At 47.7% G+C, this 19,794-nt stretch overlaps 1 protein-coding gene across 4 annotated transcripts in view; it reads left to right on the forward strand.

The window, feature by feature from the left end:
• The first annotated feature begins 4,098 nt into the window (after positions 1-4,098).
• Positions 4,099-19,794, forward strand: part of LOC147019250 (heterogeneous nuclear ribonucleoprotein A/B-like) — a 51,861-nt gene continuing 36,165 nt past the window's right edge. For all 4 annotated transcript variants that reach the window (XR_015062705.1, XR_015062704.1, XM_085899587.1 and 1 more), the window contains exons 1-4: positions 4,099-4,629; positions 11,997-12,165; positions 12,520-12,678; positions 19,351-19,482. Coding sequence is in view for 2 of the 4 variants with exons in the window: in XM_085899587.1 (XP_085755713.1) it covers positions 4,322-4,629; positions 11,997-12,165; positions 12,520-12,678; positions 19,351-19,482 (768 nt within the window). In the remaining 2 variants the exon portion in view is untranslated. The remainder of the gene's footprint in view (positions 4,630-11,996; positions 12,166-12,519; positions 12,679-19,350; positions 19,483-19,794) is intronic.

Genomic DNA, 19,794 nt, shown 5'->3' on the forward strand with positions numbered 1-19,794 from the left:
CCTGTCTGTGTATTGGTTTGACCCTCTTGTTCAATTATGAAGAATCACTTCAATTCTCAGATCCAGATCTGGATCTTCACTAAAATCCAAGCAATTCGTCTCTGTCACATACCCAACCTGTCCACCAGGTTTTCATCCGAATCCACCATGTTTTCGCTAATATTAACTGCTACACAGTACTGTTGGACCTTGCTATTCGCTAATAGAAGACCCCGTGTATTCGCGGGCCATAAAGTATGATTTGCTTCAACATTCGCACTTTTTTATTGTAATTATGATCATTTATTTATTTATTTCACTTACACTTCAGGACTGGTCTCTGATATCCACCTGGGAAAATGGAAATCGGGCAACATCACAGCATTACAAAAAAGAGGACAGTCTGTGCTGAAGCTCACCCGGATCAGGAGCAACAGTCACTCAAACTGCCCGCAGGACCCCCTCAGACCCTGAATTTTTTCATGCCATGACCAAACTTTGGTACATCAAGGATGATGAAGGTTGTGGTTAAGATGCATTGAAATTCTGTGTCGTTTGGAGAAAAGAGCAAATACCTATTTTGGGGGGGGGGAGGGGGGTCTACCCCCCCCCCCCGTAGATCCCCTTAATGAGCGCAGATTTTTATGCGGTCAATAAAATTTGGTACATCACAGGTAAAGAATGTTATAGTCAAATTTACGGACTGACTGACTGACTGACTCCCTGGACGTGGCTGCAAGAGAAAACTTGATCAATGATTGCAGTGAAGGATTGTTCGAATGGTGGAGAAAGCCCCTCGATCAACTGCCAAACAGATTCAAGCTGACCTTCAGACACAAGGTACGACAGTTTCAAATCACAGCATCCGTCGCCAACTCAATGAAAGGAGGTTCTATGGTGGGAGACCCAGGAGAAACACACTGCTGAGAGAAATTAGCACATGACACGCACCAGGGCATAGTGAGTACAAAGCAGCGGTTAAGGGATCTGTATTGGTGTCCGGGATTAGACGCGCATGTCGAGTGCGCAATCATTTCTTGCCAGCAGCACAAGACAGCTGTGACACACGCATCACCACTACAGCCGGTTCCTTATCCCGATGCCGCTTGGGAGAAATTGGCAATCGACGTCGTGGAGCCCTTCGACTCTGCGTCAATGGATTGTCGTTTCGCTGTCACACTCATTGATTACTTTAGCAAATGGCCAGAAATTGGCTTCACCTCCCAGGTCATTTCCACGACAGTGATCAAGTTCTTGTCAACCATCTTTAGCAGAGAAGGAAACCCAAAAGAGTTGATATCTGACAATGGTTCACAATTCACATCTCAGGAATTTGAAACCTTACTGAAAGACCAGAGACATTATCCACAGGAAGTCAGCAGTGTACTACCCACAAGCGAATGGGGAAATTGAGTGATTCAATAGAAGCTTACAGGAGAGCTTGCTCACTGCAAACATTGAAGGGAAGGACTGGAAAACATTTACAACGGACTTTCTTCAAACATACCGGGCAACTCGACACGCAACAACACAGCGATCACCTGCTGAACACCAAGCTACATGTATCTGGTTTGCAGATGCCAAAGCCCAACACACCGTCACACAAACACGTGGCGTTCTGAGTACAAGAGAAACAGAACAAGCAAAAGGTGCACACCGACAAACGCCGTGGAGCAAAGGATGTGAACTTTGAATGTGGTTCCTTCGTCCGAGTGAGGAAACCTGACATTTTCTGAAAAGGACAATCCAAATTTTCAGTCCCTCTCCAAGTTTTGGAGCAAACAGGATCTCACACATATAAACTGTCCGATTGACGGATCTGGAATGCGTCTCATTCAGCATCTGCCTGTTAAAGGAATGCAAGAGATGACGCCGAGCTCCCACTTCTTCCTGGCACCACCGCACCACCAGTGTAAAACACATCAGAACACGTGCCGGTCGGCCGGGATGCCAGAACTCACAGACCTCCAGTCTGGACCCAAGATTATGTGATGAAGTAATGTAAAGTCCTTTGAGAATAAGAAAAGGAAGCTAATTTAAACTGTTGCCATGTTTATTATTACTAGTTTTATGGTAAATCCATGCTGTGGCAATTACTACATTTAAACTTCTAGTTAATTGATATTATTGTTGTCCCCCGAGATACATGTGGTTTACATGTGGTTAAAAGAAAGGGGGATATGTGGTGTTGTGCATCGACTCTCGGCATTTGTAAATTCCTCATTCTTGGAGTATTTTGCGAAACAACAGCGGACAAAATGGCGCCATGGAGACCACGTGCTGTGGATTGCCCAATCACACAGCCGCGCAACTTTGTACGAGTAGAAAACATCGATGACTCGACTGCACATGTACAGCACCGTATCTATCTATAATTCCAGCAATCTCTGTGTGTGTCTGTCTGTTTGTCTTTCTGTCTGTCTGCGACCGCCGTTTCTCGACGACCGCCGGGCTGATCTCATTGAAACTTGCCAGGAATATTGCCGGGGACCCACGGATGTGCTTTTTCGAGGTTTTATATCGATCGGACGATCGGTTCCCAAGTTAAGGCCATTTTACTACTTTTTCAGTGTTGAAAAGGTGTATATATGGCAGCTGAAGGTGTCGTTCCACCTTCTCACCTTATCGTGCCAATTTTTCCCCAAATTATTAATAACTGGACGACCACCAGTCCGATCGGATTGAAACTTGCCAGGAATATTGCCGGGGGCCTGCTGATGTGCCTTTTCAAGGTTTAATATCGATCGGACAAGCGGTTCCCAAGTTACGGCCATGTATCTGTGAACCAATGACAGGACACGGTGCTATGACATCACGAATGACGTCACAATTAATGTTTATTGAATTTTTTTTTTTTTGAAGGATTGATCCCACAATTCTTCTTCTTCGTTTGGTATGACGTCACAATCGACACTGGGGACCTGGGTATGTGCCTTTCTCTGGGTATGTGCCAAACTCCCAAGGTTTGATTATTATTCAAATTATTAATTAATCCCCACGTTTGAATTTTCCCGAGGGAAACAGCTGTTTCCCAAGGTTTTGAAAGCTGTTTTTTCCCAAGGTTGGAATTAATCGTTGTGCTTGGTAGACATTTGTGAATACATTTACAGAGAGAGGGATGAGAGAGGAGGAGGGAGAGAGGGGCGAGAGAGGGGTGAGGGGGGCAAGAGAGGGGAGGGGGACAGAGGAGGGGGGAGAGGGGAGGAAGGAGGGGGTGAAAGGGGGTGGCAAGAGAGGGAGGGAGAGAGAGGGGGAGAGAGAAGGGAGAGAGAGGGGATGAAAGGGGGGCAAGAGAGGGGAGAGAGAAGGGCGAGAGAGGGGGAGCAAGAGAAGGGGGAGAGGGGTGAGAGGGGAGAGAGGGGGAAGAGGGGAGGGAGAGAGGGGGGAGAGAAGGGAGAGAGAGGGGGGATAGAGAGAAGGGTGAGAGGGGGGCAAGAGAGGGGAGGGGCGAGAGAGAGGAGGCGTCACAATTCTTCTTCTTCGTTTGATATGACGTCACAATTGAAGCTGGGGACCTGATACTGCAGGCACGAAACTGCACATACTGGCACGCACCTCCGGGCCCGCACTAGTTTATTTAATGTGGTTATGGTGTGCCACAGGCGTGATGGGCCGAATGACCTCCTGCGTCAAAGTTCCTTGTTGTCATAATCATCATGGTACAAGATTATGAAAAGGTAGTTGTTGCCTCTTGTAATCCAGGTGTCTGCTTCAGCAAAGTTTAACGGGTGTGCCTGCACGAGGGTTCAGTGAAGCCGAAGGTCGAATCATCCCGCCCCCTCCCCGCTCACTAATGCCTCGGTTCCACAAGAGGAGAGAGACATTCCGTCGAAGTCATCCGCAGGCTTTTGTTCGCTTTTCCCGTTGCATTGATCCGAGCTTTTGTTGTGTGCGGTGTTTATGGGCCATGGCGTTAGCGTACGCGGCAGAGAGCATTTGACATTGAATTGTTCCTTCGTCTCTTTTTTATCAATCCATTTCTCTGTCGTCGTAAAGTCATTAAATGCAGATAAAGAAGAAAGGAGGAAATATAAAGTTGTGCAAGATTGTATGAGGGAGGAGAAGAAGAAGAAGAAGAAGAAGAAGCGGTGCTCCAAGAGGAAGAACCAAATCCAGCGGAAGTGGATTCATACGAAGAAGATCTTTTACTCTTCCTCTTCTTCTTCTTCAACAGCGTGTGCCCGAGCACGTGGCGTTTGGTTCCCAGCGGTTTAAGAGAATCTTGTGGAAGTATAGAGTGAAAGGTTTCGCTGATATTTTTATTTTTGAAGTTAAAAACCTCGTTGGTTTAGATTCGGAACGGGAAATCTCCTCGAACAAGGGAAGAGAATAAGGGGGGAAAATGGCGGAATACGGCTATGCAGGGAATGGCGCCTACGGAGCGCCGCAAGATGGTGGTGCGGTGTCGGGACATGCTGCTCATCGCGACTTCACCGAGATGGGCGCCGAAGATTATCAGTTGAGCGAACAAACCGAGGTGGCGTGTACTATACCTCAGGCCCCGGCGGCCGGGCCTGGTCCGGGCGGGATGGTGCCGAGAGGGCCCGGAGGGCCCGGAGCGGTGAGCGAGAACGCGGGAGACGCGATGAGCGGACAAGACGCTCTGGACGGCTCGAAGATCAACGCGAGTCGGGGCGAGGATGATGACGGGTGAGGGAGGAGCTGGGAATGTGTGTGTGTGTGTGTGGTGTTGGTTCGGACATGGTGCACACGAACGGCCTTGTGTTCGGGCTCGTGGACTCGGAACATCGTGTGTGACAAAGAACCTCGAGTTGGGTAACGGGACGGAACCGTGAACTCGTGTGGTGGGGACAAGGTTCACAACCACAGGGAAACTATGTCGGTCTTCACTCGTGGTTAACAACAAGATTCATGGTTTGTGGTTGTCCGGGCAGAATTAATTGGTGGTGGTGGTTGTCTTTACACAATTAATTAATCGGTGGTGGTGGTTGTCCATGTACAATTAAGTAGTAGTGGTGGTGGTTGTCCTTGTACAATTAATTGGTGGTTGTGGTTGTCCTTGTGCAATTAATTGGTGGTGGTTGTCCATGCATGATAAAGAGATTATCCACATGATTCATGTTGTTCCACACAGCCCGAGCTTGTCCCCCTCCAGGTTTGCCCACTTGCGATCTCGGAGCATTGTCTGCACAAAGCTGTTCAGCGTCATTGTCCAGAGTTGGTGGTTATCCAAACTCACCTTTAAGCAGCTTAACCTGGGTTTGAATCCCGACTGTTATAAATTGTCATGTCGATGGGGGTGGGGGGGAGGGGAGAAGGGAGGGTCTGGGGCACAGACGCAGGTGGAGGGAGAAGGGAGGGGCCCATGGCGTAGACCATGGGGAGGGAGGGCACAGACGGGGGGGGGTTGAAGGTAAAGGGAGGGGCCCGGGGCACAGCACAGGGTGGAGGACGGGCTAGGTTCCCAGGGCACAGACACGGGGGGGTGGAGGAAAAATGGAGGGGAGGGAGAAGGGGGACCCCGGGACGCAGATGGGGTGGAGGGAGAAGGGAGGGGCCGGGGCGCAGATGTGGGTGGTGGAGGGAGAAGGGAGGGGGCCAGGGCGCAGATATGGGTGTTGGAGAAGGGAGGGGCCCAGGGCGCAGACTGTGCGGAGGGAGGGTCCCAGGGCACGGGTGGGGGGTTGAAGGTAAAGGGAGGAGCCCGGGGCACAGCACAGGGTGGAGGACGGGGCGAGGTTCCCAGGGCACAGACACGGGGGGAGGAAAAATGGAGGGGAGGGAGAAGGGGGACCCCGGGACGCAGATGGGGTGGAGGGAGAAGGGAGGGGCCGGGGCGCAGATGTGCGGAGGGAGGGTCCCAGGGCACGGGTGGGGGTCGTGAAGGTAAAAGGGAGGAGCCCAGGGCGTAGATGAGGGGTGGAGGCAGAAGGGAGGGGACGGGGGGGAGGGATGCGGGAGAGCACCGGGCTTAGACGGGGTGTGGAGAGAGAAGGGAGGGGCCGGGGCACAGAAGGGAGGGGTCCAGGGCACATAGGGGAGAGTGAAGGGAGGGGCCCAGGGCGCATATGGGGAGGGAGTAAAGGGAGGGGCCCAGGGCGCATACGGGGGAGAGTGAAGGGAGGGGCCCAGGGTGCATACGGGGGAGAGTGAAGGGAGGGGCCCAGGGCGCATACGGGGGAGAGGGGAGAGTGAAGGAAGGGGCCTCAGGGCGCATACGAGGAGGGGAGTGAAGGGAGGTGCCCGAGGCACACATGTGGGGATAGTGAAGGGAGGTGCCTGAGGAGCAGATGGGGGGAGCGAGAAGGGAGGGGCCTGGGGGCAGATGTGGGGGGTGGTGGGAGAAGGGAGGGGCCCGCGCACAGACTGGGGTGGAGGGAGAAGGGAGGGTCCCATGGCACAGACCGGGGTGAGGTGGAGGTAAAAGGGAGGGGCTGTGGCATAAGCGAGGGGTGGAGGCAGAAGGGAGGGGCCGGGGCGCAGACGGGGGGGAGAAGGGAGGAGCCTGGACACAGCTGTGCGGAGCTGAAGGGAGGGTCCCAGGGCGCAGATTTGGGAGGGGGGGAGAAGGGAAGGTCCTGGGGTGCAGACGGAGGAGGGAGAATGGAGGGTCCCGGGGTGCAGACGGGGGGGGGCGTGGGAGAAGGGTGGGTCCTGGGGTGCAGAAGGGAGGGTCCCGAGGCACGGATGTGGGGATAGTGAAGGGAGGTGCCTGAGGCGCAGATAGGGCAATAGTGAAGGGAGGGGCCCGAGGCGCAAACGGGGGAGGGAGAAGGGAGGGCCCGGGGGAAGATGTGGTGGGAGAACAGAGGGGCCCGGGGGCAGATGTGGTGGGAGAAGGGAGGGGCCCGCACACAGACGGGGTGGAGGGAGAAGGGAGGGTCCCAGGGCACAGACCGGGGTGAGGTGGAGGTAAAAGGGAGGGGCCGGGGCATAAGCGAGGGGTCGAGGCAGAAGGGAGGGGCCGGGGCGCAGACGGGGGGACGGGGGGGGCCCGGACACAAACTGGGGTTGGAGGGAGAAGGGAGGTTTCCGGGGCTCATATGGAGGAAGGTAGGGGCGCAGAGCTGGTCCCGGGGTGCAGATGGTGGGGGGGGGGAGGAGGGAGAAGGGAAAGCTCTGGGGTGCAGACGTGGGAGGGAGAAGGGAGGGTCCCGGGGCACCGATGAGAGGCTCAGGGCACAGATGGAGGGGAGGGAAGGGGCGCATAGACGAGGGGGATGAAGGGAGCGGCCTGGGCACAGACTGGGGGTGGAGGGAGAAGGGAGGGGCCCGGAAAGGAAGCAGTTGGATGACGAAGTAAGGAGGGCACTTGGTGTGAAGGATGAAAGGATGGGCGTTGGACATGGGGTGGATCTCTACTTCAGTGAGGGTGCCGAGCAAATGTGACTTTGCTGCCTTCCAAGCAGATAGAAGATGACCTCGGGCGAATGATTGAGTGAACAGATTTGCTTGTGAAGTTCAACATGTTGTCTTTTAATTGTATCAGTCAGCAAAGTGATGGGTACTTTTGCTTGTACTGAGAAATAGTGTGCGTGCTTGTTATAAAATCGCAACGAATCTTAATCTTATTCATGCACCAGGTTTAACAGACAGATTAGTGTGTAATTTGAGTGGAGGTAATTTTAATAATTTTTTTTCCCAGTTTTGACCAGGGTTTACTGCATTGTCTTTCCAATGACAGCAGAACCCTTTTGCCATGAAGCGTGAAGGGTCCTTTTTAAAAATTATATTGGTTTCAGGATGAAAGGAATGGAAATAAACCTTGCATTGTGCACTAACTAAATTGCTCTCATTTCCTGCGTCCGACGTTGTTCTATTGCACCGAGAGTGGTGCTGCGGCCAGCTGTACTTGTCAACACGGCTTCGATTGAGACCATGCGTCCCCCATGCGATTCATTTACATCGTCTTGATTTTTAGCTCTTCTGCAAGCCTCAATCGTGTTAAAAAAAAAAATAAACAAAATAACAAAAAATTCACTTATCCGAGTTCGAGTGGCAAATTTCTACCAAAATTACCGAGCTGCAGACCCAGCACTTAATATAACCTCGTTTCAATGAGAAACTTGTGTGCTGATTGGAAGCGGGCTCCATCGCACGCCTTACCGTTGGATTATCGATCCATTGATTCGACGGCATATTGATAATCCCTTGTAAGAAGCACGAAGGAGTCGAGTGAAAGAGTGATTATTACCCTCGCTGGAGGACAGGGTATTGCATTTGGGTCCGTTTTGTCTGTTTGTCCGCACAGAACTTTCGTGTTTTTCTCCATAACCGTGTGGCTGATTGGGACGAAATTTTCACCATTGGAGCAATGACTCGTGTAGAATGCTTCATTGGTAATTATGACGTCATAGGTCACGTGGTGTGGCAGCCATGTTGGAAAAACTTTGGACCTCTATCTCTGAAACTGCACCAAGGAGAAAATTGAAACTTGTCACAAAGCAAGTGCTCTTCATGGGGATTGTGATATATATTTTTTTTAATCTTATTTTTTTATGACTTCATAGGTGCCTTCGTTATGATGTCATAATTACATATATGTAGAACGCTGCATCTCATCAGTATGAAACTTTTTGAGGAGAATCTCGGGATAAAATGGTCCACAGAAAAAAAATGATAATGGTCACGTGATTCAGCACCCATTTTTTTTTTTTTTTGTTATTATTTATTACTTACGAAATCTTTAGATTTCGTAAGTGCATTGATCAGTTCCGTTGTGTTTGTTTGTGTGTTTGTTTTTGTAGGCACGATAACTCGAACGGAAGAAGTTACCAATGTCAAATTGCACCATGTGATTCAGGAGGGTGATGGCTAGTGCTGATTAGATTTTGGTCAAAGGTCAAGGTCACAGTGAGGTCAAACATACAAAAAACCTAACTCGAACGGAAGAAGCTACCAATGTCCAATTACACCACGTGATTCAGGAGGGTGATGGCTCGTGCTGATTAGATTTTGGTCAAAATCAGTCTAAGGTCAAGGTCACAGGTCAAACATCCAAAAAATGATAACTCCAATGGAAGAAGCTACCAAGGTCCAATTACACCACGTGATTCAGGAGGGTGATGGCTACCGCTGATTAGATTTTGGTCAAAATCGGTCAAAGGTCAAGGTCACAGTGAGGTCAAACATCCAAAAAATAACTCCAATGGAAGAAGCTACCAAGGTCCAATTACACCACGTGATTCAGGAGGGTGATGGCTTGCGCTGATTAGATTTTGGTCAAAATCGGTCAAAGGTCAAGGTCACAGTGAGGTCAAACATCCAAAAAATGATAACTCCAATGGAGGAAGCTACCAAGGTCCAATTACACCACGTGATTCAGGAGGGTGATGGCTACCGCTGATTAGATTTTGGTCAAAATCGGTCAAAGGTCAAGGTCACAATGAGGTCAAACATCCAAAAAATAACTCCAATGGAAGAAGCTACCAAGGTCCAATTACACCATGTGATTCAGGAGGGTGATGGCTTGCGCTGATTAGATTTTGGTCAAAATCGGTCAAAGGTCAAGGTCACAGTGAGGTCAAACATTCGATTTTTGATGGTTTGGTACAGAATCATCGTAGAAACTTCTGGTTTGCATCACTACCTTCTCCAGAGACAGCTTTTATTAGACAAGGTCAAAGGTCAAGTTGACGATTTCAAAAGTACCAGTCTATGACTGCTTGTTATCTTGCCAAAACGAAGTTTTTGCAAGATATGTTAGTCAGCTTGTATGTTTTTTTTTTATTTTTATTTTTATTTTTTGTGTTTGTTTGTCTGTAATCACGTATAAAAAATTCTCCAGAGCACAGTTATCATTGGAAATTTTTGTAACTTCGCATATCAGAGGCCTATAGAGGTCCCTTTCAGTGCATAAAATTTTGAAGGTCAAGGTCAAAGGTCAAGGTCACTTTGTCGCAAATCAGGGGAGTCGACGAAACCCTTATTTTTTGAGTAATTTTGATCGGATCGTCTTCAAACTTCATGGGAATATAGTTCATGGTCTGGCGCTCAGCTGATTAATTTTTGGTGGCGATTGGCCTTGACCTTCATGGTTAGTGCCCTTAGCTCAAACATATTTGACCCCAAGGTCAAATTTTCCAGTTTTAGGAACCATATCGTGTAGTACCTCAAATTGAACACCTCTGAGTGCTTTCTAGATATGTCAAGCTTGAGACATTATGCCGTCATTTGGTGACGTTATGAGGTAAACGCATATTTTTCATGGTTACTCTGTAGAACGATTCTCATCAGAATCTCTCGTAGGCAGATATTCCTCAAGGAGTCGCTCCTGGTGGATAGCAGCTCTGTTCACCTCGGTGTGACCTCAAAGAAGTCACACGTGGTCACCTTTTGGCAAGATACGGGGGTGACATTGGTTTATTTGTTTGTTGTTTGTTTTTTTTAACCTTCAAAAATATTCTTCTCTGAAGTGGCTGAACAGATCGAGGCAAAACTTTACACAAAGTCTTCTCCAGAACGACGAGACAGGTCGGGTGAGTGGGGTGGGGAACTTCAGACAAATGTTCTCCAAGCCTTGGGATACCAGGGTATTCACGAATAATTGATATCACATGGTCTGGCAGCCATATTGGATTGACCAAAAATCTTTAACAATACTTTCCCTTGAATCGCCTAATCAACCGAGGTGAAACTTCACAGTTATGATCCAGTCGTGATGGAGAATACATCTATCTATGATTCCATGTGTGCGCGCGCGCGCGCGTGCTGTTTCTCGACAACCACTGGTCCGATCTAATTGAAACTTGCCAGATATATTGCTGGGGACCTGAGTATGTGCCTTTTCAAGGTTTGATATTAATCGGACAAGAGGTTCTCAAGTTATGGCCATTTATTTACCAAACCAATGACAAGACACGTTGCTGCGTAGGCGTGGCTGATGGGGAAAGGGAACCATAGTTACCGTGGCGTGGGAGTGGCAATGGTCAATGACAGCGAATGTCATGGCAAGCAAAGGCAGGGAGGTAAATTTGGTTTTAATTTGAATTTTAATTATCTCTGTGTGTGTAAGTATCACAGCAGTTGTTACTTCAATGAAAGCGATAATTCGTGGAATACATGTGAACATTCCGTACAGGCACGCACCACTTCCGGATAGTGATGACTTGCTGTGTTCTAATAATTTCTCGATTTCTTATGCACATTTATAGATAAACACAATGCCCCAATCCAGTCGTTTACGAGAGCGAAGGAACGGCCTGTGTGTTTGTTTGAAAGTTTAATTTTTTTTATGTTTTATTTTTGGTTTGCATGTACGGCCACGCACGTGCGGGCACGCGAGAGCGGAGGAACGGCCTGTGTGGTTGTTGTTTCTGGCACGCGGTTTGAAAGTTTTATTTATTTTATTATTTTATTATTTTTTTGCACGTACGGCCACGCACGTACTAGTGTTTTAAATTTCAACCTGATCAGACACATTGTCTGGCAGCCAGAATTATTTAAATAATTTTTTGATTATTTTGATATATATATATATATATTTTTTTTTTTTTTTTTTTTTTTTTTAATAAGGCTCACTTAGCTGTGCCTGGATGGGTTTGTAGGTAGAGGAGTAGCAGCTGAATGTATTTGGTCTTCTATTGGATTTATTTTCATCACATTCTAAATTCATTTGCATGATAACAAACGTCATGGGTCAGGGTCTGGTGTCCAATCAAAGCGGGACGTCTTGGTACCCAGTCATCACTGCCAGCAGGTATATAGTGTCAGTTCTAATTATGTCTCTTATTAATTACGTAACACACCAGTACCCAAACACCACTCGTAATACACCACACAAAACTTGTCCTAGCGAGGGTCTACAATATCTGATTGATTGTTCTTTTTCTTTTTTTGTAATATTGTTGTTGTAGTTTAAGATGTGTGGAAAGATCCCAAAAGTATGGGAAATCTCTGATTGTTTCTGGATATTTAACTACCTCATGTCAATAAGCAATGTCTAGTGGCTTCTGGTTATAGAACAAGCTTGTAATTAAAATTAATTTGTCGAGGGTGTTCACACCACTGGTGTGAACTTCAGTTATCACCCTGAAAACCTTCCTTTTACCCCACAGAAAGATGTTTGTTGGTGGTCTCAGCTGGGAAACTTCGAAGAAAGACCTGCGAGAATACTTTTCTAATTTTGGAGAGGTTGTCGACTGTACCATCAAAGTGGATCCAGTCACAGGTCGATCTCGGGGGTTTGGATTCATACTCTTTCGTTCTTCTGCATCGGTGGAAGAGGTATGTGTAAATCGTATGTTGTTGTGTGATTTGAATCCGCATCCTTTTATCCATATGGTTCATTTTTACCTGCCAAATGCCATAGATGGGCACCAATGTGGAGAGAAGAGTGATGTCATAAAGATGTCAGTGGTAGTCCCCAAAGTGCTCTGGGAACTAATGTCACTTCCACCAATCTCCACTGTTGTTTGTGTGACAGTCAAGTCGGGTGATGTCATGTATCTGTCTGCATGTCCAAGTGTGCGTGATGTCACAGCTCCTTCACAAGTCTTCTCGAACCTTCTAGAACAGTTTAAAATAATTTTTTTTTTTTTTACATACTCTTTTCCTTTCCTGTGGTTCTGTGTTCTATAGGTGCTATCCCAGAAAGACCATCACCTTGATGGACGGGTGATTGATCCAAAGCGTGCCAAGGCCATGAAGAAGGAGGCAGCAAAGAAGATATTTGTGGGAGGTGTAAGCCCTGACACAGAGGAGGATACAATTAGGGAGTACTTCGCTGTTTTTGGAGAGGTATGTCGTGCTAGCTAAAAATATTTGTCCCAACGATTTCTGCTTATGACAGAAGGAAAGTTTTTAAAGATGTTTTAAATAATCTATTGTGCTTTAATTGTGGGTCAGCGAGCCAAGTAATGAAGAGTGGATGTCGATGCAGGGTTCTCACGATATTTGTGAAAGTTATGGTGGTGGACCAAATTTACGCATTGAGAATTGAAAGGATTGTGGTAGAATTTTTCTCTCATTTAAATATTCTGACGTAACTGGGGTTCAAGTTCCAAAAGGCTAACCTGACCCTGCCGGAGCTATCTATAGGATGGCTGAGCATAAAGGTGAATCTGGCACAAACATGATGATGTACGTTGTGTTGCTCTTGATTTGTAATTAAATTAACTTATTAAATACAAATTGTGGGTGGGTGGGGGTAGTTAAGCGAAACGAGCAATCCTGCCAGTGCTAATTGGGGCAAAAGCCAACCAAAATAAACATGGGTTCAAAAATAGCGTCCCAGCCCCTCTTCTCCTTCCTACGTCCCCTAATCAATTGTCTCATTGCCATCTAAGGCATTTTTGTCGCATTATATTGTAAGAGTCACCAAAACACATGTTTACTGCAAAACATGTAATCGTTGGAAAAGTTCTTATCGTCCAAGCATTGATTGAGCACCACATGGTATAAAATTCATCCAAACAAAAATTCCTGTTTCCCTTCTTTGAACTGTCGCAGCATTTATATTGCCGTTCATTTTCATATGAAACTCAAATCCATTTGTTCTCCTATTTATGCTCAAGATACATTCCTAAAAACCTTTGTGTAATTTGAAAAAAAGCAAAAACCAAAAGCAGTTTTCCCACATGAATACCGTTGTATATTGAGGATGTGTTTCTGGATGGTAATTTTCGGTCATCCTCACGTAACCAAACAAAATGTCTCCTGCTCTTCCTCTGCTCCAATTGGTTCATCTGATCATGTGCTTGTGAGAGTCAATATCTCTCTGGCTATTCTCAGAGAGCTGTCTCAACACTGGCGAGTCTGGCTGTTCATGCAAGCAGCCATCTCTCTTCAGGACTGGTCTTCCATATCTACTGCCCCTGATGTTAACTCAGCCTGGGAATTCATCCACAGAAACCTGCGCTCTCGTGCACAGATTCATCCCATCTCGTCTTCAATTGTCCTCCCCTTCTTTCCGCCCATGGTACACTGAATCCTGTGGCGAGGCAGTTGCTCTGATACGGCTTGCCTTCTCTTCCTGGAAGGCAAGTCGCATCGAAGGCGATCTCATTGCATTCCAAAAAAGTCCGCTACACGTGTGTGTCCATTCTCAAGTGAGCCAGAAAACAGCATTTGTCTAACCTCAAAAATAAACTTTCAAACTCTTATCCCTCTAAACCTGGTGGTGCCTTGTTCAGTCTGTCTCTGGAGTGTGCTCCCCTTCCCATCCCTTCCTCCTTCAAATGGCACTACAGCAGACTGCTAGTGAGAAGGCTGAATGCTTTAATTTTGTGTTTGCTTCCAAATCGTGTGTCCCCAACCACTCACTTGTGGTACCCATCCCTCCCAATCGTGCCCAACCACTCCTGGACTCTGTCTTTTTGCTCTTGATAAGCTAGAGAACGTTCTTGCAACCCTAGACTCTGACTCTGCCTCTGCTGCTGGAACAGAGAGCATCAATTCGTGTGTCCTACAAACATGCTCTGCTACTTTTGCACATACTCTCTGCCCTTTTCATCCTGTCATTTGTGCTCAGTCATCGTCCAGCTGCTTGGAAATCTGCCACAATCACTACATTACATTAAAAAGATGCAAAAACTGATCCCCTCAACTACGGACCCATCAGCTTGCATCCAGCCATCAGCAAGGTCATGTAATCCATCATTGCAGTTGATTATGAAATCCTTCCTTAACCACAACAAGCTCATCTCAGATCATAAATTTGATTTCAGACCAGGTCATTCCACCTTGGACGTGCTGCTTCTACGCGCACAACAATGGGTGGAGGCCCTCGATGTCAGGCGTGAGATCACGGCCATCTCGCTGGACATGTCTGATTATTTCGATAGTCTGGCATCCTGCCTTACTCTCCAAACTCTCCACCTATGGCATTCAAGGCCAACTCGACACATGCCTTACTGACTTCCTCCACTCTCGTAGCCAATGTGTGGCACTCAAAGGAATCCTCTCATCTCCTCTCCCTGTCAAGGCTGGAGTGCCCCAAGGCAGTGTTCTGGCCCCAGTCCTATTCCTGATCTTCATCAATGATCTCTGACTGGAAAATCCTCTATTTATTTGCTTATGACCGCACCCTCTCCCATGACATCCCTCACCTCATCCTTTAGACAGGCAAACCCCCTCCCCTCACAAGGTTTCTGCAGGGTTCATACATTCTACCATCAACCCCTTTCTGGTGAAACTACCCAACTCTAGGATTACTGCTCACTTCCACTCATTTGTTCCTTTTTTTTTCCCCTGCCTGTGGAATTAACTTCACAACCTCTTCAATCTCATTCTTCCCCCCTGGTCTTAAAGACAACTGTTCACCACCATCTCAGATTGTCCCACATCTAAAACTATGATCTTTTCAACACCTGTTGAACCACAACCCCCCCCCCCCCAACATACATACTGCTGCGAAGACCATGAGGGATGAACAACCTCCGGTTCCCACCAGACTCTCCGGAATCGCATGCTGTCGCACACCAATTACTCCTTGATGCAGCAGGTCGCTAATCGACCGTGAACGCCGATAACTCAACCACACGACTTATTGTCCTCCGTCCAATGAATTCCATTTACCTAAAGGTCACGTGATCTAATTACCGAGGTACACGCCCTCAGTACGCATTTGCCCAATTGGATCACCTTACCAGATCAGATGCTGCCAAGCATGTACCAGCTCGGACACAGACCGTTGGAGGAGGGGGGGTTAATGTCCTGGCTAAATTAGGGTGTGAACCATGCTGGACCAATGGAGGAAAAGATAAAAATGAGCTGGGAACATTTCAATACAAAGTATTTACTTACAATGGTGAGGAAACGTATGTGGCACATTGAATGGGGTTTATTTGTATGTACAGCAGGGGATAGCAAGGAATTTGTGGGATATGGCAAAAGCCAAGCAATCTTTCAAAAGAAGACACGGAGCAAAGATATCCCGTTACATCTTCGACAATCTTAATTTAGGCTAGGATAGGTGCCATCACACATCACACACCACACACACACACACACACACACACACACACACACACACACACACACACACACACACACACACACACACACACACACACACACACACACACACACACACACACACACACACACACACACACACACCTTAAATATAGCCCAGAGAGAAAGAGAGCAGATGAGGACAAACGGCCTCTTCATACCTGGCACGGTCGGCAGACCAACGGAACCCAGAACCTTTAGGGAGAGGAAGGTGGGAGAATACTGGTGGTGTGGGGGGTGTGGTGTTGTGCCAGAGGAAATGGGATTGCGAGTCAGTAATGATGCTCTTTGTGCATCCAAAGAAGATGGGATGGAAAGGTGGAGAGAGAGGAGAATAGATGTGTGAGGTGAAAGATCCCTAACCTAGCCGTGTAAACGTCTGTTTGTGTAGCGTGTATCTCGGTGGGATGCTTCGCCTGAGTGTTCCCACCTGGAGATGTGGCGCGTTATCTTCTGCTTGATCACTTTGCCGGGGCTCGTGGCAGTGTGTGCTCCGCACTGGTCTGTCTACCTACTCGGGGGTGGTGGAACATTAACAACACACCAAGGAGTCTCGGCAATCGCCCTGGATCAGGCTCAAGAAGCAGCACGTCCTGGCAATCGCACACTAAGAGCAGGACAGCGAGCAAAGAACAGGCAACGAAGAAGAGCAAACAGCTCCGGCTTTTATAAGCCCCAGGCAAAAGGTGCGCTGATGACCTGAAAGTGACGTGCTGTGATCCGAATCCTGCTTCTCTATTTGGCCACAATGGTCCCAGCCACACCCTGCCAGGCTCCGGTCCCGAAATTGTCTCAGTTGCCCATAAGCTTTGGCACGGGTTGAAGCTCCTGATTCAACATAGGGTATGCTCCCTGAGCCGGCACCCTGGCCCTGAACGTACTCAGAGTGCAGTCTAAATGTTGAATAGCAACGGACTTTCCCCACAATTCACGGGCCCCCTCTCATGAGCCAAAATGCACACCCGGGCCCCATACTAAACTCCCGGATCGCCCTTCTTGCGACCCCTCCTCGTTTCCCCCGTCTTGCGGTGGTCTGGCGACTGGATGAGGGTCGTATCAATTCAGGGTGCTCACCCGGTACGTGCCTGGTGAGATGTGGTCGAGCTATTCACACCTGTTGCTTGGCCCAGCATTGCGCGGTACTGAGGACAGCCCGAGTCGTACAGTACTCCTCTATGTAGTGGCAAATTGTAGCGATGCAGTGGTACGAGGGGGTGCAGGAACATTTTACCCCATGTGTGGGAGGCGTTTGTGGTCGAAGTGGTGAGGTTTGGTGAGCGAGGAGCGAAGCAAGGTGAGATACCAGTTGGAAATTGGCGCGCAGATTTGAACGAAATGATGGCTCTCGATGCCCGTGCGCGGGTTATTTTGTGTGGTGGTTTCGAGCTATGGGAGGCATCGTGGTGTGCTTATCAATCGCATATTGAATGTCGTGTGTTTGCTTGTTATGTACTATGGCTAAAAGAAAAGGGTTGGAGTAGAAATCAAAATATGAGATCGAGATAGCTAATTGACCAAACTATGAGACCCTCACAACGCACTTCGTCCCATTAACCCATGAGACATGAGGGGAGGTCTAACTGCACTGAAGACTAATGAAATAACTGCCTGGGGATCACTGTATGTTGGGTGCCATTGCCTTATAGGCATGCAGTTCTGTCAAACCACAACAATACATACATACATGCATACATACATACATGCATTGGAAGCATGCGCTTAACAGCACATTGCTGCATCCACTTTCCACTGGTACTCCAGTGGCCTCCGTTTGGCCATCCCCTCGGCAGATGCTTGACCCATCCCCATCTCATGTATAGGACATTCTAGGCACCAGGGAGTGAAGTGGTTTTGGTGGCCATTGTGCAAATCCTGCCACCATCCTCTTAGGAAATGTTACCCACTGAAGGAAGACGTCTACAGATGCAGTTGCGCACCAGATTTGGATGGCCGTTGGCTCATAAGGAGTTCCTCTGCCCTTTGACAGGTTTTGTTTTTTGTCCTGCTGGGTGTCCATACCCATACATACACCCTTCTCCCCAGGAGGACCTGGTGGGGGAGAGCCGGTTTAGTCGCCGACACTTGACCAGGAACGGGTTAGTACAGGTTTCACATGATGCCTGTAGCAAGTCACAGATCTGATCTGGCCTAAACTGACAACCCCCCTCCTTTCCTCCAATTTTGCTTCTCTATCCATCTTATCCACCCCCCTGTATTTTCTCCCTGCTTTTAATCCTTACCAGTATATCCCTTGTTGTCCATCTCCGTTTACTTTGTTCATTGCCCTGTTGTTGGTATTTCACCCTTCTTTCTGCTGTTCCTTTTGTGATGTTGCGTCCTGATCCATTCTGTGTTTTGGCTCTTCCACATGCCTAGAATCTGTCTCCTGTTGGGTCCCGCAATTCGCAGTTGATAACATGTGTCCGACATTTGCGGCCCTGTTTCACGTATTTACGTTTTTATTTTTTTCTGTGGTTTTTCCAGGCGTATTGAGTTTTTATTTTGTTTTTTCCCCATGGAATTTGTCCCCCCCCCCTATGAATCTTAAACCGCCGAGAACCTATCCCCCTTTTTCCAATTGAAACGATGCCCGACATTTGCGGCATTTTTCAGGAATGTATCCCCTGCCAATGTTTGCGTTTGACAGTACTAAAAAAAAATAAAACACTGGACCTGTAGCTTACCTGGGCCCTGGCCTAATGTTGTGATCCAAATTTGGGAGCATTCTGACTGGTGGGTCTGGAGAAGAAGATTTTTTTTTTTTGAAGAAATTCACCGAGTCCGCCATTTTGACCTACTTAAAGTCACGTGACCGAAACGAGCTTTGCAATCCCCTTTACCAGTCACGAGCCGCAACGTTGCTGCCAAATTTCAACCGGATCAGCCCAGCGGTTTGGCGGGAAAATTTGAAATGGGAGCCGGAAGGACAGTGTGCGATAATACCTCACCTGAGATTTCATTTCCAGAGAAGTTTAAAATCTCAATTTTTATTGCTGGCACTAAATACTGAATAAAATTCCATGTAACAATCTCTGGAGAGCCCTGTCAAAGGAGATTCGATTCGGAAGTCCAGAAAGCAATTTTCCTCAAGCTTCCTCACCCACAATCCTCCACGACACACCTGGTCACTGTATTTCGCCATCAAGGTGACACAAGTGCGGATAACTGTAAACACCTGGTGGGAATATTGTGGGAACTCAATTAATGGGATGTGGCACTTATTGTTTGCTGGGAATTGTCTTTTGTGGTTTTTGTTTTGAAGTAGTTTCCTGGTGTGTGACTTTTGCGCATCAAATGTGATTGTGATAATGCTACCATCAGCCATGTGTGCTTGCAAGATAAAGATCCAGCAAATGAAGTTACCCTTGCCAGCGCTTCACAGGTAATATCAAATTGAAAGTCGAAGTTTGTCATGATTGCAGTGTTGTGATTATTTATTATTGTTTTTTTTTGTAGGTGGAGGCGATCGAACTGCCGGTGGATACAAAGTCGACCAAGCGCCGCGGTTTTTGCTTCGTCACCTTCCAGGATGAGGCGTCTGTGAGGAGGGCCATGGAGAGGAAATTTCATGAGATAGCCGGCAGCAAGGTACGTGCTTTGTCACGGAGCTGAAGCGTCGTGACGCGGGGCTGCTCCAAATAGTGGTGACTGACTTGTCACTGATGTGGTAATCTTTTCCAAAACTGCATCAAATGGTCTCTACTTTGACAACTACTATTGTTGTTTTATTTTTTTTATGCCTCCACCGATGAAGTTGCAGGAGGCACGTTTTCAGGTCATCTGTCTCTGTGTCCGTGATAGGTTTCCGTGATAGGATCTAAGTATTTGTGTGTCCCTCTTTATAAGCACAATTTGAGTGGGCTTTTAAAGGCTAAGCACGACTGAGTGTTCACGATGGTC

The sequence above is a fragment of the Eptatretus burgeri genome, chromosome 10 (assembly GCF_056783735.1).
Source record: "Eptatretus burgeri isolate ZD-2024b chromosome 10, Ebu_testis_v1, whole genome shotgun sequence".
Classification (NCBI taxonomy): Eukaryota; Metazoa; Chordata; class Myxini; order Myxiniformes; family Myxinidae; genus Eptatretus; species Eptatretus burgeri.